Source organism: Sebastes umbrosus, chromosome 19 (genome assembly GCF_015220745.1).
Source record: "Sebastes umbrosus isolate fSebUmb1 chromosome 19, fSebUmb1.pri, whole genome shotgun sequence".
NCBI lineage: Eukaryota > Metazoa > Chordata > Actinopteri > Perciformes > Sebastidae > Sebastes > Sebastes umbrosus.
The window spans coordinates 20,911,685-20,938,764 of record NC_051287.1 but is presented as its reverse complement, the minus strand read 5'-3'; the positions used below and the strand labels follow the sequence as shown (position 1 = coordinate 20,938,764).

General features: G+C 40.1%; 1 protein-coding gene across 1 annotated transcript; it reads right to left on the bottom strand.

Moving 5' to 3' along the window:
* Nucleotides 1-1,515: 1,515 nt before the first annotated feature.
* On the bottom strand, nucleotides 1,516-24,685 carry cabp7b (calcium binding protein 7b). Its single transcript, XM_037753373.1, has 5 exons — nucleotides 23,795-24,685; nucleotides 4,732-4,875; nucleotides 4,513-4,625; nucleotides 2,657-2,804; nucleotides 1,516-2,554 (listed from the first exon to the last, which is right to left on the bottom strand). The coding sequence occupies exons 1-5, from the start codon at nucleotides 23,901-23,903 to the stop codon at nucleotides 2,427-2,429; spliced, it is 642 nt and encodes a 213-aa protein (XP_037609301.1). The 5' UTR covers nucleotides 23,904-24,685; the 3' UTR covers nucleotides 1,516-2,426.
* Between the last annotated feature and the right edge of the window lie 2,395 nt (nucleotides 24,686-27,080).

Genomic DNA, 27,080 nt, shown 5'->3' with positions numbered 1-27,080 from the left:
TTTATCTTGAAGTCTGGGCTTTTTGCATAAATGCCTATGCACACACCCATGTCTAATATTTCTCAGAGGGATTTTATGATTTCTTTCTGTGTTCTGCCTTTTATTTGGACTCGACCGTTCACTTCAGTTTAACTCTTAAACCTACATTTTTTTAGTTTGATTTACAAATCATTCCCCAAGAAGGCTCACTCTGAGCTTAAAAACAAACCAATTCATTTTTTAGAAAACTGGGACATCTTTAGAAATGGCCCGTGGGATCAGCGGACTGGAGTACACAGCATGAGGTCGAGGGTCACAGGCTGAGTCCACATGTCATTCAACCCGTCTCTTTTCCATCCTTCTTTCCAGATGTGCTGCAGCAGTGTAGAAACGATTCATGTCTTTGTTTTTAAATATAATGTGCCTTTACTTCACTTTAAGCTGAGCTGGGACTTGTTGGATAATAACATGATGCTTTACAAAATATTAAACGGTTTATGTTTATAGCATCTAATAAAAGTAACAGAGCAGTGCACCTGACCAGATTAGCATGATTTCACATATTTCTGCGTGTTGTCCTAAAGCTGTTTGTAGCTTCTGCAGCCACGCTAGCAGCTCTGTGAGGCTTTACTTAGGCATAGCTGTGCTTTGAGCTAAATGCTAATGCTAGCATACTCACAATCACAATGCTAACATGCTGATGTTTTTCAGGTATAATGTTTACCATGTTCACCATCTTAGTTTAGCGTGCTAGCATGCTAACATTTGCTAAGTAGCACTAAGTACAACTGAGGTTGATTTGAATGTTGCTGGATACCCGAATTGAATGTTATCAGCTCATTAAATGTGCATTATCAGTCGCTGTACGCCTCATAGATGTGGGTCAATAGGGTCCTGCTGCACCTACTACATTGTAAAAGTGAAACTTAAAATCAACACATTTTTACATGTTGTAAAATTGCATGAAACATCACCTTTTGAACACAAACAAACCAGCTTCTTTAGGTTTAGGCAACAAAACTACAACTTCTTTAGCAACAAAACCACTTAGTAAAGTTTATGGGAAAAGATTGTGTTTTGGCTTAAAATAACTACGTTTCAAATGTGAAATTAAAACTCAAGGTTGTGAACACAAAGACAACTACACATTGTTGGTTTCACAACCATCCATCACCCCCAGCCTCCACCCCATATGGAGTTTCACACTGTCTATACTACAGCGCCTGACTTCCACTTTTGCTCCTGTCATAATAACTATGGTCACTAGAGGTCGCTCTCGTCTTCTTGTATTCTTTCTTTCGGTGATCGCCCTTGTGAATCGATGATAAAACCTACTATTGGGTGTAGCAGGCCCCTACTGACCCATCTATGAGGCTTATAACCACTGATAACACCCATTTAATTGTCTGATAATGGTCTAAACCAGCTGTGCTGGATGAAAAGTCAGGGGATCACCAAAGTTATTACAATTCATCCACTCAAAACCACAATGTCAACCTCAAGGTGATACTAAAGGAAAAATCGGGATCACCAAAGTCACTGGAGTACATCCTTCGGGAACCGTAAATGTCTTTACCAAATTTTGTGCCAATTAATCCTGTAGATGTTGAGACATTTCACAGGATAAGTGAAAACTTTGATCTGCTGGTGGCATTACAGGACGAGCCCGGGATCACTAGAGTCCGCAGCATTCTTCTCTGGAGATAATGAGTATCTCTTTAAAATTTCATGGCAATCAATGCAACAGTTTTGGAGATATTTCAGTCTTGGCCGAAGTGGTGAACCGGCCGACTCACGGACGGACTGATTTGTGTTTTTAATTAATGGGGCTGCTCTTTTGTTAAGGTGTAGATCACAGATGGTGCTGGTTCAGCAAAGAATGTTAAACTGGATGTGAGTTTGAATCTTGGCACTGAAACAAACAGAGACTTAAAAGAGACCCATTATGCAGTACCCAGTCATCTATCCTTATGTTTTCCGAAAGTGATTTAAAGCTACTTAATATGCAGCCCATCAACACGTTTGTATTGCTTTATTACTATCATCAGTAATATCATTATTGGGTGCATTCCAAATGTTCTCATCAACAACGTTAATTGTTTTTGATATAATAGACACAGCACAGCTATTTCTACAGCACATACTTCTACAGACTGCTTTCCTAGCTAACTTCTTAGAAAACATCAGAAATTTGAATCAATGACTTTTTAGGATACTCGTCAGCCCTTGAAATGTCTTTCTTTCTTTCTTCTTTTACCATGGTATGCTATGATTTGTGGTCATACAAAACCACAGTGTGACATCATTTTGTCCATTATAGAGAGAAGCTGTGACAGCGTCATCGTGGGTGTTGATCGAACGAAACCAAAAACAGTCCAGTATTTTGGTTAATGTTGGATTTTTCAGTGTCCGTCCTTAAATCTCTTGGTAGCCAGCTGGTGTAGTATTTATTTCATCCCTCTGCGCAGCATTTGATTTGCCGCGATGAGCATAACGCTGATGATGAATGCAATGGCGAAGGCACAAATCAGGCTTTTACGCACGCATGTGTGTTTTTCCTGTTGTGTTGGGCTTGCTGTGGAAAGAATTTAGAAGAAATATTAGCACATCTGAGCGTCTCAACGGAGCTTTAAAAATGTCTGAACAATGTGTGAAATCAAATCTGTATGTGACATACTGTCAATGTCCACGTGGGACTCTGGACTGTTCAGGTGGTTCTCCTCAGTCATGATGATGTTCTCAATGTCTTTCATGGTGAGGTGGTCACGGAAAGTATCATAAAGCAGTCTCTTAAGCTCGTCCACAGTCAGTTTCCCCATGTCACACTGGGGAGACATAAAACACCAAGAAAATGTCTAATTAGCAGAGGAAAAAACTCCCGACTCAAAGCCCCTCAATGACGCAAATAAGCTGTAGGACAACAATAAATAGTTGTAGCACAGGGTAGCTCCTGGTGAACTCATTTACTTGATTATGCAACTATATGCAAGGATATGAAGGTATTGCATGTGACGTACTGTAATTATAAGAGTGGTGCAGTACGTCAAGGCCATTTGGAATATAGTTAACCATCTGAGACCCAATTCCCGACCGACTTTACTGTCTTTCAGAGGCTGTAGCAGGTTCAGTTTTAGAGCTAGAAGGTACTGATATCATATGAAACTAGAAAACCTAAGGAGTCCACTGGTACATGTCATGCTAATTGTAGGTAAGGAGGATAAATAACACTCAAATTTTGTCGAGGAAAGACTGGCATGGCCATTTTCAAAGGGGTCCCTTGACCCTCTGACCTCAAGATATGTGAATGAAAATGGGTTCTATGGGTACCAACGAGTCTCCCCTTTACAGACATGCCCACTTTATGATATCACAAGCAGTTTTTGCATGCAGTATAAATGTGTCATTTTCGCCTATTCTAAAATTATGTATTTTGAATATTTCTGCATACTGGGGTCCCTAAACAGTCTTGGAATTACATAAATTGGGTATCACTGTAAAGATGAGACTCTTGTGGATTAAATGAGCCCAATTGTATATTTATGTGTGATGATGTTAGTCCCCATAGTAGCCATTTAATTGTAGTGATTGAAACTTGTCCTCACTGTATAAAATTACCTGTGGAGACCTCTAGGATAATCACAGCCTCATGAAACTTTACAATCACAAACTACAGACCTAGAGCATTCAGAGGATGGATGGCTTTCCTAGCTAGATTGACAATAAGGGGGTTTCTGAGCAGTTTCCAGAAAAGAAGTGCTCGCCATCCATCGTTCTTGCAGAAATCTTTAAATGTCAAAAGTTTTTGATACCAAATCACAGCATGGCTTTTTCTATAGTGTTCCTCAAGGTCTTGGTGTCTTAATGTGGTATTTTGGAGGGATTATTGATCATTTTTATTGATTCTTGAATTGTAAAAAATGGTTAAATTTAGCACCAAATCTGTGTAACAAATACTATCAACACAAAAATTGCCTCAAGAACTTATGAGACATAATAGAGCATGGGGATGGAAATCATCATATACTTCTATCACAATGTTCTAAGCCCTTATACACTTTTACAATTTATTTTAATTCATTATATAATTAATTAATTGATACAGGTTTATTTTTGATTCATGACTAGAACAACTTGACACACAGTGCTGCAACTGAAATGAAGCTTTCAGATGATGTACACCACTTCTATGTGACATCTACTGCTGACCTGCTATCTCCCGCTAAACACCCACTGTATCCCCCTAAAAATGACAAAAACAAGTCTATTGTGGGTCTCAGAGGGTAAATGCACACACAGAAGCACATCGGACCAGTACGTATAAAGTAAGAATAATGCTAGAATTTTTGTTGTTTAAAATTACAAAATTTGACATCACTAATTTCTGTATTGTAATTATAATTGAAACAGATGGCTCTGTATCACGCAACGACAGAAAAGCCAGAAGGGAAACTTACTCAAAAGAGGAAAGCGAATGGATGAAAGGACATTGATAAAAGAAAAAGTTGATTGATGATACTGGATGACAGCATTTACCTTCCAAAACACTGAATCAAAGTCTGCTCCGTGAAACTTATCAGGCATTCCAGCAGCAGAGAGTTTAGGACCGAGCAATGTGACAAATTCATCAAAGCCAACTTGACCGTCACCTGGTGAGACAAACAGCAATACAAACATGTCATTGTATAGCTCATATGATGGATTATATACGTAACAGTCTTTTGAACTTCCTGAGAGAAAGAGAGAAACACATACCATCTATATCAAGTCTCTGGATGATGACCTCCAGCTCCACCTCATTGGGCATGTAGCCCAGTGAGCGCATGGCAGTCCCCAACTCCTGCTTTGAGATGAAGCCATTCCCGTCTCGGTCAAAGACCTTGAAAGCCTCACGGATCTCTGTTGGGAGAAGGAGGGCAGTAATTATATAAAGAGTGGAGAAGAAGGAGGTGAATATAGATTTATCACTGACAATTTCCCACTGCGAGAAACAGCAGGCTGGCTCAGTTGTTGATCTGAAATATGTGTGTACACAATGTTTGTATTTTGAAAGTAGCTTAAAGCAGTTTGAAATTGTGTGTTTGTGTTGAATTAAGAATTGCAGGTAGTTGCACTCAAAGGCATAGCTCAAAAGGTACAATCCCTGTTTCTTAGATGTTTATGTTTTGAGGAAAGGGAGGCATACCTGAATATTTAATGTTTGAAGAGTGGGAACTGCAGGAGTGAGCAGTTTAAACTTTCTTTCTTGTTACAAATACTGCAGAGGTAAGGGTAAGTCTTGTGATATTTTATATATTTATATATATTTATACTTTTTTTTAGACATGTAGTTATTATTTATCTGTGTAGCCAAATCCTGATATGCTGTAGCTTATTCCCCTGCACCATGGAGCTCCAATCTTGTCCACAAACTATTAAAAGCAAATCAATTAGCTATGTTCCTTCATTATGATGAAAATGTTGGTTTATTTTGAGTAAATAATCCACGGCCCTGCAGCCGTAAATTACTGCTACTGCACCAAATCCGCAGCTGGAAATAGTCCACCATTTCCTTCTGTTTGAGTAACTTTAGCCATTTTAAGAGATTTTCAGCACAATGGACAGACACAAAGAGGGACAATGCATTTGAATGTTTCAGCACCATGGAGAGAGAAAGAGCGACGGTAGTTGAACGTTTCAGCACCATGGAGAGAGACAGAGAGACGGTAGTTGAATGTTTCAGCACCATGGAGAGAGAAAGAGCGACGGTAGTTGAACGTTTCAGCACCATGGAGAGAGACAGAGACGGTAGTTGAATGTTTCAGCACCATGGAGAGAGAAAGAGCGACGGTAGTTGAACGTTTCAGCACCATGGAGAGAGACAGAGAGACGGTAGTTGAATGTTTCAGCACCATGGAGAGAGAAAGAGCGACGGTAGTTGAATGTTTCAGCACCATGGACAGAGAAAGAGCGACGGTAGTTGAATGTTTCAGCACCATAGAGAGAGAAAGAGTGACGGTAGTTGAATGTTTCAGCACCACGGAGAGAGACAGAGAGACGGTAGTTGAATGTTTCAGCACCATGGAGAGAGAAAGAGCGACGGTAGTTGAATGTTTCAGCACCACGGAGAGAGAAAGAGCGACGGTAGTTGAATGTTTCAGCACCACGGAGAGAGGAAGAGCGACGGTAGTTGAATGTTTCAGCACCACGGAGAGAGAAAGAGCGACGGTAGTTGAATGTTTCAACACCATAGAGAGAGAAAGAGCGACGGTAGTTGAATGTTTCAGCACCACGGAGAGAGAAAGAGCGACGGTAGTTGAATGTTTCAGCACCATGGAGAGAGACTCAATACATATGTGAGTGCACAGTGCAAAAACGCAGCTCAGCGCCAGTGAAGTAGCATGTTCCTGAGTTGCATTAAAATTAGGGCTGTCAATCAATTAAAATATTTAATCGCAAAATAATTAATCGGAAATTAATCAAACATTTTTTATCCATTCAAAATGTACCTTAAAGGGAGATTTGTCAAGTATTTAAAATTCTTACAAACATTGGAGTGGGCAAATATGCTTATTTATGCAAATTTATGTATATATTTATTATTGGAAATCAATTAACAACACAAAACAATGATAAATATTGTCCATAAACCCTCACAGGTACTGCATTTAGCATAAAAAATATGCTCAAATCATAACATGGCAAAATCAAGCCCAATGGGCAACAACAGCTGTCAGTGTGTCAGTGTGCTGACTTGACTATGACTTGCCCCAAACTGCATGTGATTATCATAAAGTGGGCATGTCTGTAAAGGGGAGACTTGTGGTTACACAGAGAACCCATTTTCATTCCCATATCTTGAGGTCAGACGTCAAGGGTCCCCTTTGAAAATAGCCATGAAAGTTTTTCCTCGCCAAAATGTATCGTAAGTGTGGAGCGTTATTTAGCCCCCTTTGCGACAAGCAAACATGACATAGTTGGTACCAATGGATTCCTTATGTTTTCTAGTTTCATATGACACCACTATCTTCACTCTAGCTTTAAAAGCGCCACTGAAACCTAAAAATTGCAAGTTGCATTAATGCGTTAAAGAAATTAGTGGCGTGAAAACAAATTTGCATTAACATTATCATGTTAACTTTGACAGCCCTAATTGAAATAGATAAATAGAATGAATAGATAAAGTGTGGCCCCTGTGTATAAGATTATTACCAACACCAAGGAGGTAATGTTTTCGGTTCGGCTTGTTTGTTGGTTTGTTTGTCAGCAGGATTACGGAAAAACTCTTTGCCCAATTTTCATGTCACTTGGTGAAATGGTGTATCAACAACCAAGGACAAATCCATGAAAATTAGGAGCGGATTGGTCTTGCTCTACGCTCTCCTAGTTCTATTTTGTTACCAGGCCTGTTACATTATAAAATATCTTTCTGTTGATTGGTGCAAATTCCTTATTTGCTATAGATGTACAGTCACCCTCACATCCAACACCTGTTAACATAGCCAAAGCACAATCGGTTGTGACAGAAGGCAGCGAGCGGGTTCATGTGTTTATAATTAACTACAACTTCAGGTAAATAATCCATAAACATTGCCATTTGGCTCCCTGCATCACAGTATTCTGTTTGAAGTGGTAAAAAGAGCAGTTGCACATCAAAGGCAAAGAACCTCTGTGGCCCTTTTTGATGTAGATCCTCAAATATACAAGACTCTTCCATGCTTGCTCAGTAGTCACGTGTCACGAGATGAAACAAGACAAGCAATTAAGAAAATTGAACATGAAGGATTTGAAATCATACCAACGTATAAATGATACAACATAACAATGCTAGCCTGATATACTGGAGAGAAGGCAAGAACAAAGTGAATGAACATTGACATTAACGTTAATGGCACCACCCAGTCCCACCTTTAGGCACTGTAGCCTATGTAGGCAATAGTCAGTCTACGTTATCAAACATCAATACAAGCTCAAACATAGACTCATCTCTATATTCAGGTATAAGTTTTACTTGGATACTGCGGCAAAACTAAGAGCTTTTATGAAACTTCATTTGAACCTCATATGGATTAAAAATGTGATTGTTCCGATTGCTTCTATGATGGAGAAAACTAATTTGAATGCAAGTATGCATGTGATTGGGAAAGCACCACCGGTAATTTGTATTCAAGCCCACAAGTGGACAAGCACTGACCATCTATCTTATGTACATGAATGATAGAGAGACCGCAGTTTATAAGTGATAGCCCAAAGTGGCAGATTATAGCCTTGTGGGTGCCTTGGCTCTTTGGCGCAGCCATTGGGGTCCTTCTGAAAAAGTGACACTGTCTGAACCAAACCTTGACATATCAGACACCACATATTTGTCTACATTACAGCCAGCAGTGCTGCTTGAGTTTTGTTATCTTCCTTCAGCACCACCCTAGATTCAATGTCACGACCCCTGGCGCCAGTGACAAATAATGAATTCACCGAGCCAGCTGAGCAGTGGCTGGACTACTGATTGTTTCACACCAAGAGGAGTGAATATTTAAAAAAAGTCTACAGATGAAACCACTAGGGAAACTATGTCTTTACTTCTCTGGAAAGGTAGACTTCATTATAAGCTCATACTTAATTTATCATCTGGTTTTAAAACATAAAATTACAATAATTTACCTTCTTGAAGACACTGTTTTGACAGCCCATATACAGCGTTGCTCTACTTTCTCTCTTTATCATCCACCCTTCCCCGTCACAATTGTTTAGCTTATTTTACATATTTGAAAAATGAGATTTACTTTTACATACTTTTAAAGTTAATATTCATAGAGATTGGACATTTATTCACCAAGAATATACAGGACAAATGCAGACATCTTTATGTCCTATGGGCCCATATTTTGAAGTTAAAGCTGAAGTAGTAAAAGTAAAGCTGTGTCCTCCGGTGTCCTCCAGTGCTCCTAACGGCATCTGCAAGATTTCACAGACTGGAGGTAAACAAGCAGTAAGAGCTGATCTTGAGGTCTGCTGTCCAGCTGCTGTCTATGAGAGCCAGCTGTCAATCAATCGCAAACTCCGACCAAACGGTCAAACTAGGCAGCGCTGATCAAATACGATCAATATTATCTTACATTATTGCCTATTTCTCACCTCAGCTGTAAAATGAGAAAGTTTGTGACGCCGCTGCATTGTGAAATCTGGTGAAGGAACGCCAAGTTCCGGTCACATGACCGGAGCACAGCCAATAGGAACGCTCTCTCAATGAAATGACCTGTGATTGGTCAAAGTCTCCCGTCATTACAATATGCTGAAAGGTTATTATGGAATTTTTGCCCAATGATGCCAAAAATATACTGACTACTGCCACTTTAACATACTGCAATGCAGAATGTCGACGCATAATCTGACCACCATATGGTGCAACACAGTACAAGCACATTGTTTGAACTACATCTGCTACAGTCTCAACAAAAACTGATCTTTATAAGCTTCACAAAGGTATTGTCATTTTTATTATTTCACATCATCATGTCCAACTCATGCATGTCGTAGTTAGTAAATCCTTTCCAATGCGTCATTATGAAGTATTTTGAGGAAGATAACAATGCATATTGTACATCCATTCGAACATACAATCATAAAACAGATGTATTTAGGCATAGATACAGTAAGGGTATACACATGATACTACAGGAAACTGGTGAATGTGAACTTTGCTGAAAACATTTAACAAACTACTGTGAGTATCTAAGTAACCTTGCACTGCTCTGAGGGGGCAACAGCTGGGTTATCTAAAGTCAGGGCCAGGCCATTAAAATCTGTGTACTGTATGTAATCACAGGAGTATTTTTAATTAACTAAGCATTTCCCCTGCAGCAGCAAGTAATAAAGGTCTGTATGACCAAACCTTTTGGGTTCATTCTGCTGATAGGAGGAGAACATTTACTTAAATGTCAACTTGTTTAACACTATTCAGCAAATCATTAACATTGGTGTGAAATAAGTTATTGCTCAAGTCAGTGACAGTACCGTGACTGTTAAAAACGCTGTAAAATATGATCAGTGACTTACATCTTTTATGACCAATGTGTCACAATATTTTAGAGTGTCTGTCTTTTAGGTAATGGCATCGACTGAAACACTGAGTCAAACTAAATACGTCATCAGTGCTCAGAGTCAAGTCAAGGATAAAAACATGGAGTTGGGTGTGTCCACTCCACAGTGACAAATATGCTCTTCCAGAGCAGAACGAATAGGAAACAAATTATTTGGTATATGTGTTAGAGCACTGTTAAGAATTCCCCAGTAAAATAACAGTAAAGAACTGGCAGCAGGGTTGCCTTTATGTTACTGTAAAATTAACATTATTATACTGTCGCTGAAATTTACAGCTTTGTACTGTTAATGAAAAATACAATTTGAACTGTTTTTTTTTATTAATTTCACAGTATTTTACAGTTAATTTACTGTTTAAAGATACATTATATAGCTGTTTTTCACCTTTCTTTTACATTATCTTACTGATTTGTTTTAATGCACTATTTAGGTTTTTACATACATTTTAATAAACATTATTTTTTGCCTAGATGAATAGCAGGTTACAGACATAGGAATAGTCACACTAAATACAATTAAAGGAACTTGTTAGGGAAAAGGCTATAATAGACTTGTTGACACTTTTCCCAAAATGTCTGTGTAAAGCTGGCTACAAGCACAGAATGCAAACCATAACAACATGTGAGTGAAGAACAATAAAGCTAATTCACTGATTTTACAATCATGTACAATGTACAAGCCTCACATGTGCAGATCAGCTCCCAGAAGTAAAACAATATTACATGAAACTGTTACTGATGATACTTTAGACAGTTGATCAGCAGTAAAGTGCTGTTTTTTAAGAATGCATTATAGTTCAGTTAAAAAACGGCCAATGAGCGTAATTTAACGGGTTTTCTTTTGTATTAACAGTAAAGCACTGTTTTTTTTTTAGCAATAACAGGTTAATACTGTTGAAATCCTGCTGTAAATTAACAGCAATTGTTTACAGTGAGGCATCATTGACATGGATATCTAAATCACAAACAACAATAATCATATTGTGTAAAGATAACAAATATGACAAGCAATATAATTTGCTGTTATTTGGTTTAGGGATGAAGCTTGCAACTTGAGCAAAGTTATTCAAATGAAGCTCAGATTCTTTAGACACACCGTATGTAAATCATCATGAAAAACACAGGTCCTGTCGGATACAAATCTGATTAAAGCAGCATTATTTGTTGCACACTGGTTTATGGATGTTCCAAAAAATGTGTCAGTCTTGAGTGTGTAGCTGCCTTTGTCTAAATCAGTGAATAATCTCTTTTAAGTTTCTGATAATGTGCATTATTTACATCCTGGTGACAGGTGCTGCATCATCTTAAAATGGATTCTGGGGGCCACAGAAGAAATATCGGTTTGTTTTGTTGCTTTTTACTTTGTCGCACAAGAATATCTTTGATGCCATCCTGTATTACAAATGTTGGAGGATCAGGTCACTTGATGCCAAAGTGGTGGAAAGCAAATTACATAGAATGATATTACATTAAACCACAATTTCAGTTTACTGAAACAAAAGTGATATGACCAATTCATCCGATTTTGCCATGCAAGAACAAAATGAAATATTGACTGACAATTTCATGGCAGGTTAGACCAACAGCTGCCAAAAAATCACGATGCTGATTGTTTCCTGAGGAGCAAACAGGCTCGTTGGTGTTTATTTATCCCGCGATGTAGAGCAGTTTGTTTTAGCGTATTTGACCTGATTATCACTTTTGTCTTTCACTCATCATCTCATTAAAGCAGATGTTCCCCCTCATCTTTCTCAGCTCACAGTTTACTTCTTGGCCCAATCCCAAACTTCTCCCTGTAAACGACTAAGCCCTAGGAAACTTGTATTTTCAGGAGCCGGTATACAATTTGTGATAAGCTTGAATTGATGTGTCCCAAACATCAAAGAGACACTTTTGCCAACCCTGCAGATCTAAACCCAGGACTTAAAAGTCTGCTGACCTTCCAAGTGAGCTAAAACAGAACATGAGGACCAACAGATCCTACTGACCTTTCTGACCGACCGGCAGAGTGATTCATGCTGGTCGTTGCTGCAGCTAAAAACGTCCATGAAAACGGTTCCATGACGAGGGCTGATGCCAAGAAGAACCACTGCTGCCCATTGGCAGAGTGCTGGTGCCACTGGCGGGGGCAGAAAGTCCATTGAAGCTCGCTCACCTAAATAATTGGGAAAATCCCAAACAACGGCTTTGAGCCAGAAGAAGTGTGTGGGAGACTAACATGGCATTTGGAGAAAGATTACACCGTTGTGCATCACCTTGATATCCTAAACCTGCTGTTTCTATTTAAAGAGAAGCCAGACATTCATGATTTATGAGGGAAAAAAGACTTTAAAGGGGTGTTTTTTCCCTACTTTTTAAAGTGGCCAAGTTGTAATTAAAAGATACCACAACGGGGGATACAAAACAAAAATGCTTATTACGAATTAAAATCTGTAACTGTGACTAAACTGAAGAGAAATGTGTACTTAATGATACACGTTAGAGTCTCGTCTCAAGAATCTCCTAAAAAATCATATTCATCAAGTCATACAATTTGCATTTTGTTACATTAGCACAGTTTGATGCCGCTTTTGGTGTCTCTTTCATGAGTAATCTTGCTGAGAAGACTTGTTTCAAGACTGCAGACTGAATGTCATGTTGTACAGGCATTTGTTTCCAAAATCATAATTAAAAAATATATCAGTACCACATTGTTGCTGAGATTTAGAAACATACAGAGCTGTCCAGGCTCTGTGTATTTACTGGTGGTCATACTATCTCAACTGAGACATGTGTAGCATTGAAGTGGCTACCATTAGTTTGCTGCTATAGTGACTATTTCTATTGTTATGTTTGTCAGAGACTTTTCTTTTTCGTTGACTTTTAAATTTCAATCTAGAAGGGCACTCAGAGAGCGCAGACCTCCACCAAAACCGTTTCTATAGGAGAAAAATAATGCTCGTATCCGCTCCGTGATTCGGATCTGCTCCAGAAGTTAATGGGTTCTTCCTTGGCCTATGTTACACCCTTGCACTAAGTTTCATGAAAATCCGGCATGTGGTTTTTCCGTAATCCTGCCGACAAACAGACCAACAAACCAACAACAAACAAACTGAAACATTCTGGCTCTGTGTCCAGATCCCTCAGACATGTTAAGACTATCTGGCATTATATATTTTAGTGGTGTCTTTATTCATTTATATGGATTTGTTTTTATGTGATCAGGTATCTAGTTGTATAGTTTATGTTTGGTCTGTTTCCTATTTTATTTTGTAGGTTCAGTCATATTTCATGTTTTCTTTTACTTCCTGCCTTTGTGATTGTCTGCCCCGCCCTGATTGGTTCCACCTGGGTCTAATCGCCCTGCTCTCCTTGTGCATTTAGTCTGTTTCATTGCGAGTTCATCTTCGTACCTTGTGCTTAGTACTCCAGCTTATTTTTCTATGTGTTTTTGTTTTTCTAGTGTTTAGTGTTCCCTGTGTTTTGAATTTTTCTGCTATCTGCCAATTGCTTCCTGCGGCCAGTCTTCCGTTACCTGCCTTCTCGTGGACTCTCAGGTTGTAGCTGTTTCCAGCAATAAATCATTGAACTTTTCTTGCTGCCTCCTCATCAATCCATCTATGTTTGGGTCCAACTGCAATTTCCTGAGACTGTGACGCAAACCAACAAACCGAACCGAAAACATAACCTCCTTGGCGGAGGTAATAACAAAGTTACAATACATATCTACAAATCTATTTTTAAAAAAAAGCTCTCCTGGCTTTCTGCCGAAATGATCATTAGTCAAACTGCTTGAAATCAGACATTTCTGTGAAAGTAGAAGTCTACGTGAGTTTGCTGGGAATGCTAACAGGACAGAAAGTACTAAAACAGAGGTTGTCTGCATCATTCCTCATTGAAGAAAATACCGGAAAATATGTTGGGTTCAGGGGAAACAAGTGTTGTCTTTTGAACAAGGAACCAAACAATGTAATCCTTAAGGAAAGGCCATGCACCACCACTGAGAGAGCCCGACAGTGATTGTCCGGTTCACTGCAAAACTCCCTCTTCACCTTCAGCCACGATCATGACATTGCACAGGAAACGGTAATAGAGTTAATACAGCAGGAGGTAAATGAAGAGGTCTCTTCGCTTTGCAGGAACTGAAGAGAAGAGAATAACAACATGCGGTCTCAAGCCTCCAGAGTTACTGTAAGTGCATGCATAAATATAACCCGCAACACTATTCACAATAGGTTTCATCTCGTCTCTTCGGCAGGTAGTCCGGGCCTTTTGGCTAATAGCAGCATCGTTTGAGTCAATCCAAGATGCAGCCACTTGCTTTGGTGAAAAGGATATAAATAAAGGCATGGGATACATTTTCACAAAAAGTAGGTCTTAAATTAGGTAAGTTTTTGTCACTTGCCCTAATCAACAATCTCCACTTAAAGGAGCAGTGTGTAGGATTTAGTGGCATCTAGTAGCGTGGTTGCAGATTGCAACCAACTGAATACCTCTCCGCTCACTCCTCCCCTTCCAAGCGTATAGATAACTACGGTGGCCTTCAGGTAACGTTAAAAACATGAAAGGCTCTCTCGAGAGCAAGTGTTTGGTTTGTCCATTCTGGGCTACTGTAGAAACATGGCGGACTCCGTGAAGATGACCCGCTCCCTATATAAATATGAAGGGCTCATTCTAAACTAACGAAAACACAATGATTCTTAGTTTCAGGTATTTATACACTAATGAAAACATAGTTATGAATATTATATTTCATTTCTGCCAATAGATGCCCCTAAATCCTACACACACACACACCACACTTTAAAAGTAAGGGGTTTTGTGTGTTCCTTAAAGCTGGGGGAGGCAATATTTCCATAGTAACTTTTCAGTATATTGTTAATCAAGTGGTAGCGCAGGGTAGGCAGTTTTCTGGAAAAGTTAAAAAAAAAGAAGCCAGAATTTGGAAATACAGCCCTCATCCTGCATCTCTCCTCTGTCCTAAGCCCCTCCCATCAGACAAGCATGGGCATATGCACATGCTTCATACAGTAATCAGTACGAGTATAGTCATTCATTTCAAACATCATCCCGATCGTGGTTATGATCCTGATACCGTCATATAGCGACAATTCTATGAGAACTATCCTCTTAATTTCTTTGCAAACTTGTTGGCCCGTAAAGCCCTTTGAGCTGACATACTGTGATTTTAGGCTCTAGCGAGTTACAATATCAGCAAAGCGTTTCAGAGATGGAGAGAAAGTGTCGCTAATAGTCTGGCCTTTTGCTAACCGTAGCCATCATGGTTGCTCTGCAGCGGTGAGCTCCATATTCTTTATACATCCAGAAGGATAAACTATTAGAGAGATGGAGAGAAAGTTATGCTTGCCCCGAGCTACTGCCGTAGCTACCGTAGTCGTGAGTCTAACTCACAGCGCTAACCACAGCCATGAGTAGAAGGCTAACAATTTGCTTTGCAGTGTTGTTGCCAATGCTAGAACAGCAACTTTTCCTGCAGGATGTTCCACCGTTGAATCAAGTTTTTACCACCTAAAGGAATGTGCACGTGCATCTGTATTGGTAGAACAGCCGATAGGAACTCCCCTGTCTAGTTTTCTCACAGACCACTTGAATTACAATATGCTGAAAGGTTATTATGGAATTTTTGCTCAAGAATATACTGCCTACCCCCGCTTTAAATGAAGAACATGGTTTCAAAAGGACACTTTTGTTGAGGTAGTTACAGAAAATTGGATAGAGGATAAAAATAGTCCCCGGGAGATGAATCAGACTCTTTTCATTAAATAAGAGCCCCTCCCAGGTGGTTACGTCAATAACGTTATGATGACACCCATGACATCCTTCTCTCTGATAATGAAAGGGGGGAAAACATGTGAATCATGCAAACCAGAGGATACAAAAATAAAATGCTGTACAGCTGAGAGAGCTCCATTAAGACCCTCTCAGCGGAACAAAAATAGAACACATCATAGAAATATACTGTCAGAGGAAATACCACTAAATCGTGCAACAACTGCTAAGAACACTTATCTCAACACAAAATCCTACTGATGTTTCTGGCTGAACCCAAAAATAAGCCAAAATCTGACATCATTAACAGTCAAATAGGGATTTATTCAAGTTTGGTAACCACTTACATTAGCTTCAAGTCTATGGCTTAACTTGCACGGATGCTGTAGAAGTAAATACTGAATATCACATTCATACACACCCGATTGAATCGGCTCAAGCACCATGCTTTTGCAAAATAACCGCACAAATGTCACAGAGAACACTGGATACATCCAATTTCTTGACATATCTTTTAGATTTCTTGTGTTCTGTGTGAACTGAATTAGTGAAAAAGAACTATATGATGACTCATAGTGCAACAAGACATGATACACCATACAGTTTATTGCCCCTGTGACACTTATAGCAACACGTACAGACAATAAAAAAAGATAAATCACCCCGTTATCACGGGTCCCGCACATTTACACCTCATCTTTCTTCGCAACTGCAGATTTACTGCATCTTCACATTATTACATTTACATGCAACACACACACACACTGTCACGAGAGACGTAGAACACTTGCTGCACAAGCCCTGCAGCTATAAAGCAACTCCTGCTGTCAAAAAGTATTAAATACTCCCACTACCTGCAGCTCTTTGCAGGCTGAGTTGAAATTACGTGACCTAATATTATTTTGAGGAAAGTTATTAACAATTAGAGCTTGACTTTATTACCAGCTGCGACAACGTGTGGCTGGTATTGCTTTCACCTTCTGTGTGTGTGTGTGTCATCGTGGCAAAATCTGGTCCTGGACACACCGACTGTAGCCGGAACGACCACAGAAGCGGTTTTGAATACTTTTCCAGATGTTTATATGTCTGTGGACATATTTTGTCAACACAATAGCTTCACAACTGTGCAAGATGCAATCACGAAACTTTACAGTTGTGTAGTTGGGGGCAAAATTAAAGCCAAGACCGAAGATGGGTGTGGTCCGAGCAAGCGTGCCGGAAGTAGGGGGTTAGGAAGTGGGGAAGGACATTTGTCATTGACCCCAGAGGAAGCCACATTTAAACTACAGCAAAGATGACAGAGCATTAAGTATCTCATCTAGTAGATCTTTAACCTTTTTGTTATTGATATACTGGGAAAATATCAAAAAACTAAATGTAAATCACTGTATATCTGCCATGACAAATATTACGTACAGTATATTTACAGTTATAGATCCCAGACAGCTGTGATACAGTAACATAGTACACAAATACTTTTCTGTTGACAATGTTGCTGCAAAAAAAACACTCCATTTGTTAGCACAAAAGAAGACAGCTTTGCATACAAAGTGGAAGAAGGCCTACACGCCGCTACAATGCCTGACGTCTTGGGGATTCTCCTGCCGGCTGTGATCTATAAATACTGTTCACATCCTCTGTCAGCGATGCACCGAGGAGTGATACGAGCTCGAGGAGACCTCCAAGAGTGTAACTGCCGGGAAGTCCTGACTGTCGAGCCGTAAAACCAGAGTCTTATCAGTGCCAACACATGTGCAGTTTAAGTGTCAGTGCCAGTTCGCTGTAAGTTACGGCGAGTGTTTTAGTAATTATAATACTGACAAAGTAAGATCCCTTTTTTAAATAAGACATTTGATATAATTAATAGATTGTCTTGTGTGTATGTAATTATCCAAGGTAATGGGGGAATGTCAATGTATGTTTGTCAAAGCATCACAGATGTATTCAATTATCCCAGTCGTTCATGCACAATAGGCTGAACTTGGCTCTGGACCTTGGTTTTAATATTGCGCTCATCAAATGGGGACAGACTTGGCACGGCATACTGTCCATTTGCAATGTTATGCTCAGCAAGTGTAACTCTTTCACACAGGGTAAACACACACATAAATGTTAAATGGATGTGTTGAACATGAATAATATAACGATTACTGCTAGGTTGCTGGCATAAATAAGTAGCATTAGTGGAAAAAATGGGTTTTTCCTTCCACTGAGAGATATCCATAACAGAGAGGCTACCTAACGATCCAATGCCCAAAGTAAATCATTTAAAAGGTAATTACAACTCAAACTAATCAGGTTTTGGATGACAGATTTAAAATATACAAGCACAGGCCTATGCACTGTTTTAGAAGAAACAGTAGCACAGTAGCTTGCACAGTAGTGATGGTTTGAATTAGGGCTGTCAACTTATCCGTTTCAACGCCACTAATTTCTTTAACGCATTAATGCAATCGATCTTTCGGAGGTACTAGCAGACTCAGTTTTAGAGATAGAGTGAAGATACTGGTATCATATGAAGCTAGAAAACCTAAGGAATCCATTGGTACCAGCCATCATGCTAGTTTGTCGTGAAGGAGGTTATATAAAACTCCAAACCTACGCTAAATTTTGGCGAGGAAAAACTGTCATGGCCAAAAGGGTTCAAAGGGGTCCCTTGACCTCTGACCTCCAGATATGTGAATGTAAATGGGTTCTATGGGTACCCACGAGTCTCCCCTTTACAGACATGCCCACTTTATGATAATGACATGCAGTTTGGGGCAAGTCATAGACAAGTCAGCACACTGACACACTGACAGCTGTTGTTGCCTGTTGGGCTGCAGTTTGCCATGTTATGATTTGAGCATATTTTTTATGCTAAATGCAGTACCTGTGAGGGTTTCTGGACAATATCTGTCATTGTTTTGTGTTGTTAATTGATTTCCAATCATAAATATATACATACATTTGCATAAAGCAAGCATATTTGCCCACTTCCATGTTGATAAGAGAATTAAATACTTGACAAATCTCCCTTTAAGGTACATTTTGAATGGATAAAACATGTGTGATTGATTTGAGATTAATCACAATTAACTATTTTAATGAATTGACAGCCCTAATTTGAATACATATAAGGGTTTATGACAAGTACATGACACAAGGGCGAAGAAAAGGGCAGGAAGCCGTGCCACTGACCCTGCCCACCTACAGTAGGCAACCATCTGTTCGAAAAAACATTCCCTGGAAACCGCAGCTCCATTAAGAGCTGTGAGTACTTAATCAGCCTCCCTAAAGCTCACCCAATATAAACAATAGTGTGTCCATTCAGGACAAGTGTCTTTAATCCTCACTACTGTTCATGTATTAGCAAGATTTCTCTTAATATTGTAGCCAATGTCCAACATGGTTAGGGTCAAGACAGTTAATATTGCAGATATGATTGTGATCCACATAAAATGGAAGATTAACGATCGCAAATGTTTTACGGCAGGATTACAAAGATTTATAGATATGGAGTCTTGAGTGTGTCACTGGTATAATTATCCATGTTTTATTGGTTAATTGTAAGGATTTAATTAATTGATGCATTTAAAACGAAATCTGTAAGGTTATCTGTTTTAATTACATTTGAATGATGCTACTTGCAAAAGTATTTGTTATATAGTAAGAAAACTCCTCATTAAATGTGCCTGTAAATAGGCTATTTCTGTCATTAATCTCTTTTTTAATGATGAGTAATAGTGTGTTCCTATTTCCTTCCTATTCTTCTTTAACTTTTAAATGATACAATCATTTAAAAAAATGCTACCAAGGCACACATCATAGGAAATTAAGTCATCCATTGAGGTCCTAATGTCTTGTAGAGAAAGTAAGTAAGAGGAAAGCATGCATTAGACTATATCACACTCTTTTAATTTTGCTTAATGAAGTTTGACAAAAACAAGTAGATTGATTTGTTGCCAGTTACGTCTTGTCTGGTAAGGCGAGAGCCTGGAAGGCGTTCAGATAGGCAGTAAAAAAATGTAAGATAAAAACCCACTACTGCCGTCGTCAAGGTAACGTGATATGTCTCCACAATGTGCTTTCCCATTCATCCCATTTAATACCATTTCAAGCCCTTGCAGCCACTCACACTCAACCATTTACCAGGTGATGTCAGTCAAGTCCCTGAGGGTTCAGGGCTTAAGGCCTTAGGGGAGGACATTGGGATTGGGCCTGGTCCGCTAGGGTTTATGTTATAGTTTGTTTCCTGTTTTAGTTTGAAAGTCCGCTTCTTCTCTTGTTTTACTTCCTGCCTGCCTGTGTGATTGCCTGCCCCGCCCATATGAGTTTCACCTGTCCCTCGTTATCTCCCTCTGTTCCAGTCACATTCAGAGATTCTGCAGAACCCCAGGTACGTCTGCATTGGTTTCAGCTTTGAACCGAGGTGGTTGCTGGTTGGTTTAACATGGAAGTGCCTAATGATGTTGTTAATGGCCTGAAGAAAGTTGTATTCATTACGTAACAGTCAAAGTCTTTTCTGAGCTCAAAAGGGTGGTGGGAGATCAAAAAATGTGACGGGTTTTTCTCTGTGGGAATCTCTTGCCTTCCCTCGACTAATTTAAGTCATTATAACCTGCCACCTGTTTCATATTCACTTCTACCACTAAGGCTTTAAATCCTTAGATACAGTACAGAACACCTTCAACACCGTTCTTCACCTGAAGCTGAAGCTGAACTCTTTAATCTGTTTATGGAGGTCAGTGCGTCTCTTGTACTGTCCATGGTGTGTCTATTTGCACAGGATGCAATGTCCTTTTGCCCTTGTGTGTTGTGTTTGTCAGTGGACACTAAAATGGTAGTCAGCATGTCTCCGCAACAATGTCACCAAGAGAAATCCTTGTTGATTTAATTACAGAAGCCACAGAGGAGCTCACTTTTTCTATTGTATGAAAGTTTCATGGTCTATACTTGCTAAACTTAAAACAAAAGTCTATGTCTCTAATAGTACCATTTTTTTAAAGGAACGGTGTGTAACATTTCAGAGGATCTATTGGCAGAAATTGAATATAATATTCAATGAAAACTACGTTTTCATTAGAGTATAATCACCTGAAACTATGGTTGTGTTTTCGTTAGCTTAGAATGAGTCCTTCATATCTACATAGGGAGCGGGTCCTCTTCACAGAGTCCACCATGTTTCTACAGTAGCCCAGAACGGACTAGGGATGCACGATCAGATTTTTTCAGTCTCAATACCGATAGTGATACCTGGGTATCGGCCAATACCGAGCACCGATCTGATACCAGTGATTAATTAATAAGCTGTATGCCTCAATGTGTGGAAGTGACTGGGATCATTCTTTTATGTGTAAGGAAACATCAGGCTTCACTTAAATATTGCTAAATTTGTAAAACAAAATGTGACCAATAAATACATATTTAATTGTTATTTATTATTAAAATAATAAATTGTGCACCAGCAACTTGGTAACAAATCTTCAACATTAACAAGAATTAAAATTCCAGTATATAGTATATAGAATATATAAAAATAAAATTGAATTGAATAGATCGGCCCCATCGGCCCGATATACGATCCAGTATTGGTATCGGTGCATCCCTAGAATGGACAAAGTGGCCCTAGCGAAAGCCTTTTGCATTTTTACATGACCTGAAGGCCACCATAGTTCTCCAACATGTTTATGAAACTGTGGTAACGTGAGCTGCAGAGTGCAAAATCGTGGTAATGCAGCAGCTCCCGTTACCGCAGTCTTGGAAAGTGAGGTTTGAGTGGAGGGGTACTCAGTTGGTTGCAACCTGCAACCACACCACTAGATGGCACCACATCCTACACAGTGTACATTTAAGGTGATTATGTGTATAAGAAGAATAGATATTAGGCTCCATTTGAACCATGAAATTGGTTTCTGTAAGACATTGTTCAGGTAATGCAGAATGATTTAGGTAACAGATTAAAACAAAAACGTATTATAAAGAAAACCAGATGATAATAAATCTATATAAGATCTTATTGCTGATGGAACTGCAGTCGTGTGGATTTAATGTCTGAGAATTATTCATCTGGTTGGTCTGGATTCTATAAAATCAAAATGAAGACATCATTACTGTGTGTATTTCTAGTGTTAGTTGTGTAGTCATCTCCCAAAGCTTAATATACAGCAGTATAGTAATGTGTTCCCAGTTACACTGGGTATATACACACCTTGGAAACCTAGGAAAAAAGCTATTATCATGATCATGAATATGATTATGGAGAGTAATTAGATGAGTTGAGCAATTAAGGAACTTCTGCCCTGCTATAATTAAATATTCTGTGAAATGAAACAATATGTATTGGCTGATTTGCAGACACTGGAGCGTCCACAGTGCTGTTCACAGACCAACAACAGCAGCTCCCATGCTGTGTGTTCAGGTGGAGCAGTTAAAGTGTAAAGGGTGGTTGGTCAGTAAGTGGGAGGTTGCTGATTCGGTCTGTCTGAGGATCTGTAAATGAGAGAGGTTTCATGTGAAACTCTCTTTAACACACTGGTGGAGCTGCTCGGTGACACAAGGTAGAGCCCTGTTTACCCTGGGCGCTGCCGCCTAGGTGTGAGGCCATGTAAATGTAGCAGTGCATTATGTGCTCAGTGAATCTTCCCTGGGTAAATACATTCACGGTTGAACGGTCCGTCTCGGTTTCTGTCCTGAATATTTAATGGCTCTCAATTAGCAAAACTGCAGTTTGAAAAGATTTCTCCATTACCTGAGAAGCTGTATCGTCATCTTCTCAACCAACACACACACACACAGACACACAACACTCTATTTTACTGTTGCTCTAAATTCTTGCTTTTCCATAGCCAACCTTTTTTAATTAAATTTCATGTCGCCATTGCAGATAGTGGATTTTCAATGTCAAATGAGTGGCTCAAAGGAAGGGCAGGCAGCCACTTGTGGGCCCGGGCAACCTGCAGACAGAAGAAAGGGGAAATGGAATTCCCTTCGCATAAAAGACTTGGGTGATATCAGATCTGATCTGAGTTATCTCTTTATTGTAGTCTGCCAGGCTTCGCTCCAAATCACTGCCAGGTGTGCTTTCTCATTGTGAAGGACCATTTGCCAAAACAAAAACCTCCGTTCCTAACAGAATGCACTCTACGGTTACTATTGCAAGAACTGTCACAGTGCTCCAATTCATCTTTTAGATGGCCCTAAGTACAATGCTGTGGATGGTCGTTTTTATTAATTAACGTAAGAAAGAGATGATTTAATTTAAGACTCAAAACAAGTCAATCTCCCATCTTATTTAATCAGTTTTATCTGCCATATAGACTTTCTGGAAATGGCATTTTAATCTTCATTTGTATAGTTAAGTTTGCCATTCATCACAGCCCCTTTTCTTTATTTGAGGCTCTTCTTTGTTGTGCAAATTTCAAGCCCTGTCTCCCTAACTCAAAGGTCTTTTGGCTCAAGCACAAAACAACTTACAGTAAGTGAAAATCTGGTGTCTGTCTAACAAGTGCCATGGATACAGCCAGGAGATATGGCATTGTAAGATGTCGTTTAATCTGGAGAACTTGACCGGTGTTGTGTACAGTATGTGTTTGAAAATCACAAGGATTATTAGCTTTTTACTGTGATTATTAGAGGATGAGGTGACAGTTTGGAATGATGTACAAAGGACAAAAAAAATGACAGTTAATCTTGTGTCTTTGTGCCAAAAATCAGAATGTGCAAAAAGAAAAGCAGGTGAAGAGCATATAGATAAAGCATACAGTTTGTCCATGTTTTCCAGATGTTTAAACCCTAAACATAATGTAGAATATCTGCACTATACTGATCATTTCTACAAGCAGACCTATACAGTTTAGTGCACAGTCAGATTTATGGATCAGTAAAAAGGAGCTCTCCAGGGTGCTGAACTGGACGGTGCATTTTTTTTAGATGTGGAACAACTCTGCAATAAGAAAACACATGCAACCATGCTGCACCTTCTTGTGACTCACCTTCCACCTCATCCTCAGGCAGGATCACAGGGGTCCGGTAGGCGAGGAGATCTGGAATAGTGCAAAGTCCCTTGTACATGAACCTGGTGGTCACAGCACGCACTGGCATTTCTGCGAGAGGAAACCAACTGTGTCGCGATCTTCATATATATCCTATATAGCTCTCCGGAGTTCTGAGACAGACCCGTGGCTACTGTCCTTGATAACGAAAATAATCTCAAGCAAATGAAACAGGAAACCCCTCCTCTGCAAAGTTCAACCCTCTTTTTTTTAAATATATTTTCAATAACACTAGAGTCAAATCACCTTGCACTGGGCTGAATGCAGCTTAGTTTCAATGCATATACAGCAGATTATTGTAAGCAAGATATGGAGAAAATGCCATTTCATTAAAAAAAAAAACTTTTACTATAGCCTGGTCAGATATTGATTAGCTCATATTAAAAATTGATGCAATCAAAAAAGATAAAGAGGCTACTTTGACATGCCATTTAAAAAGATTTTTTTTTTAAAAAGAAATATGATAAATTACACTAATTTCGCTATTGGTCTTGTTCTTTCAAACTGTCTATTCCAGACATAATCTGTCTCACTTTTCTTCCCCGCTTCGGCATCTTCTTATAATAAAAAAAACAAAACAACGAATCGATGGAGATGAAACGGCCGCGCTGACGAGCAGAGATCCTATCCGGTAAACGAGGTGCGCACAAAATCTTGTAACATTTCTTTCTTTTCTTGTTCCTGGAGAGCAGCTTCAAGGGAATCCTGGTGACCCCCCCTCTCATCTGATACAGACACGCTGTATGAGGCAATGATCTCCTCTCTCTCTCTCTTCCTCTCTCTCTCTCTCTCTCTTCCTCTCTCTCTCTCTCTCTCCCTCCCTCTCTCCTCTCCTCTCTCTCTCTCTCCCTCTCTCTCTCTCTCTCTTCCTCTCTCTCTCTCTCTCTCCCTCCCTCTCTCCTCTCCTCCTCTCTCTCTCTTCCTCTCTCTCTCTCTCTCTCCCTCCCTCTCTCCTCTCCTCCTCTCTCTCTCTTCCTCTCTCTCTCTCTCTCCCTCTCCTCTCCTCTCTCTCTCTCCCTCCCTCTCTCCTCTCCTCTCTCTCTCTCCCTCTCCTCTCCTCTCTCTCTCCCTCCCTCTCTCCTCTCCTCTCTCTCTCTCTCCCTCTCCTCTCCTCTCTCTCTCTCCCTCCCTCTCTCCTCTCCTCTCTCTCTCTCTCCCTCTCCTCTCTCTCTCCCTCTCCTCTCCTCTCTCTCTCTCCCTCCCTCTCTCCTCTCCTCTCTCTCTCCCTCTCCTCTCCTCTCTCTCTCTCCCTCTCCTCTCCTCTCTCTCTCTCCCTCCCTCTCTCCTCTCCTCTCTCTCTCTCTCCCTCCTTCTCTCCTCTCCTCTCTCTCTCTCTCCCTCTCCTCTCCTCTCTCTCTCTCCCTTCCTCTCTCCTCTCCTCTCTCTCTCTCTCCCTCTCCTCTCTCTCTCTCCCTCCCTCTCTCCTCTCCTCTCTCTCTCTCTCCCTCTCCTCTCCTCTCTCTCTCTCCCTCTCCTCTCCTCTCTCTCTCCTCTCCTCTCTCTCTCTCTCCCTCTCCTCTCTCTCTCTCTCCCTCTCCTCTCTCTCTCTCCCTCTCCTCTCCTCTCTCTCTCCCTCCCTCTCTCCTCTCCTCTCTCTCTCCCTCCTCTCTCTCCTCTCTCTCCTCTCTCTCCTCTCCTCTCTCTCTCTCCCTCCCTCTCTCCTCTCCTCTCTCTCCCTCTCCTCTCTCTCTCTCTCTCCCTCCTTCTCTCCTCTCCTCTCTCTCTCTCTCCCTCTCCTCTCCTCTCTCTCTCTCCCTCCCTCTCTCCTCTCCTCTCCTCTCTCTCTCTCTCCTCTCCTCTCTCTCCTCTCTCTCCAGCTGTCTGCTCTAGTCTCATCTGGGCTCTCACACGCATGCACACACGCACGCGCGCCCCCACCATACAGCTGCTGCTGCTCTTGTCACAGCCTCTTGAGTCTCTTGACCGTTTCCAAACTATAATGGGATTATCTTCATTTTCCTGCACTCTGTGATGAATGTTAACACAACTTTAAAATACATTTGGGGCAAAAAAATATATAAAAGCTTGCATGTTTAATACATAAAAAAAAAAAAGTGAGGCTCTTGAGCTCTTTATTGCCATGGCATGCTGCATGGGGCTAAATGAAAGGTGAGGGACTACTGCTGAAAAATTAAATGAAGCCTGCAGGCTACAAGCAGTTCATTAACAGCTCATAATCGAACATGAATTAAGTGCAATGTATAATTTAAAATCTGAGCTATGATTTGAAGAGGCTTATTAGTTAAAGGGAATCAATTAACCGGGATTAAAGGAGCAGTTCGACATTTTGAAAGATACACTTATCTGCTGAGAGTTAGATGAGACGGCTTATTAGACTGTTGTCAGGCCATTAAATAGGCATTATCGGTTGCTATAAGCACCATAGATGTGGGTTAATAGGGGCCTTACTACACCCACTAGTGGGTTTTATTATCTATTCACATGGTAGATCTCCGAAAGAAGGCATAAAAGAACACAACTGCGACCTCTAGCAGTCGTAGTAATGTTATGACAGGAGCAGAAGTGGAAGTCCAAATAGGATGGAGGTCTGGGGTGATAGATGGGACACAAAATACAGGGTTTTCACCCAGGAGACAGGGGTTTGCATTCGGTTGAAACCAACAATGTGTAGTTGTCTTCACTTTTGAAACATAGTTATTTTCAGCCAAACACAATGTTTTCCCCTAAACTTAACTAAGCGGTTGTGTTGCCTAAACCTAAAAAGGATGTAGTTTTGTTGTCTAAACCTAAGGAAGCATTTTTTTTGTGTTCAAAACATAACGTTTCATGCAGTTTTACAACATAGTAGGCCCCTATTGACCCACATCTATAGTGCTTATAGTGACCGATAACACCTATTTAATGGCCTGATTACAGTCGAATCGGGTGCAGGAGAAGATTGATACCACGTATGAAGCTACAGCCAACAGTCAGTTAGTGTGGCTTAGCATAGATTGAAAGCAGGGGAAACTGCTAACCTGGCTCTGTCCAAAGGTAACAAAATACATTTACCAGCACCTCTACAGCTCACTAATTCAACCTTCAGTGGATCTCGACCAAGGGGCAAAGCTGAGGGGAAGTAAAGCTTAACCATTCCCTTTGATGAAGCCTCAACTGAAAAACAAGAGTGTTTTTTTTTTTCTCAAGACATGTCTTAATCTTGTAATGGTGCCTGCCTTTTGCAATCCACTGCTCCCAGTTAAGAAATAGTCCAGCACATTGTGAA

What these genes read in the sequence shown, in the direction of transcription:
- cabp7b (XM_037753373.1), bottom strand. Translation starts at nt 23,903, where the DNA reads ATGCCAGTGCGTGCTGTGACCACCAGGTTCATGTACAAGGGACTTTGC. An exon ending in CCAGAGACTTGATATAGATG is followed by an intron (nt 4,626 to 4,731) that starts GTATGTGTTTCT and finishes TTGTCTCACCAG; the next exon opens with GTGACGGTCAAGTTGGCTTT. An exon ending in TTGATTCAGTGTTTTGGAAG is followed by an intron (nt 2,805 to 4,512) that starts GTAAATGCTGTC and finishes ATGTCTCCCCAG; the next exon opens with TGTGACATGGGGAAACTGAC.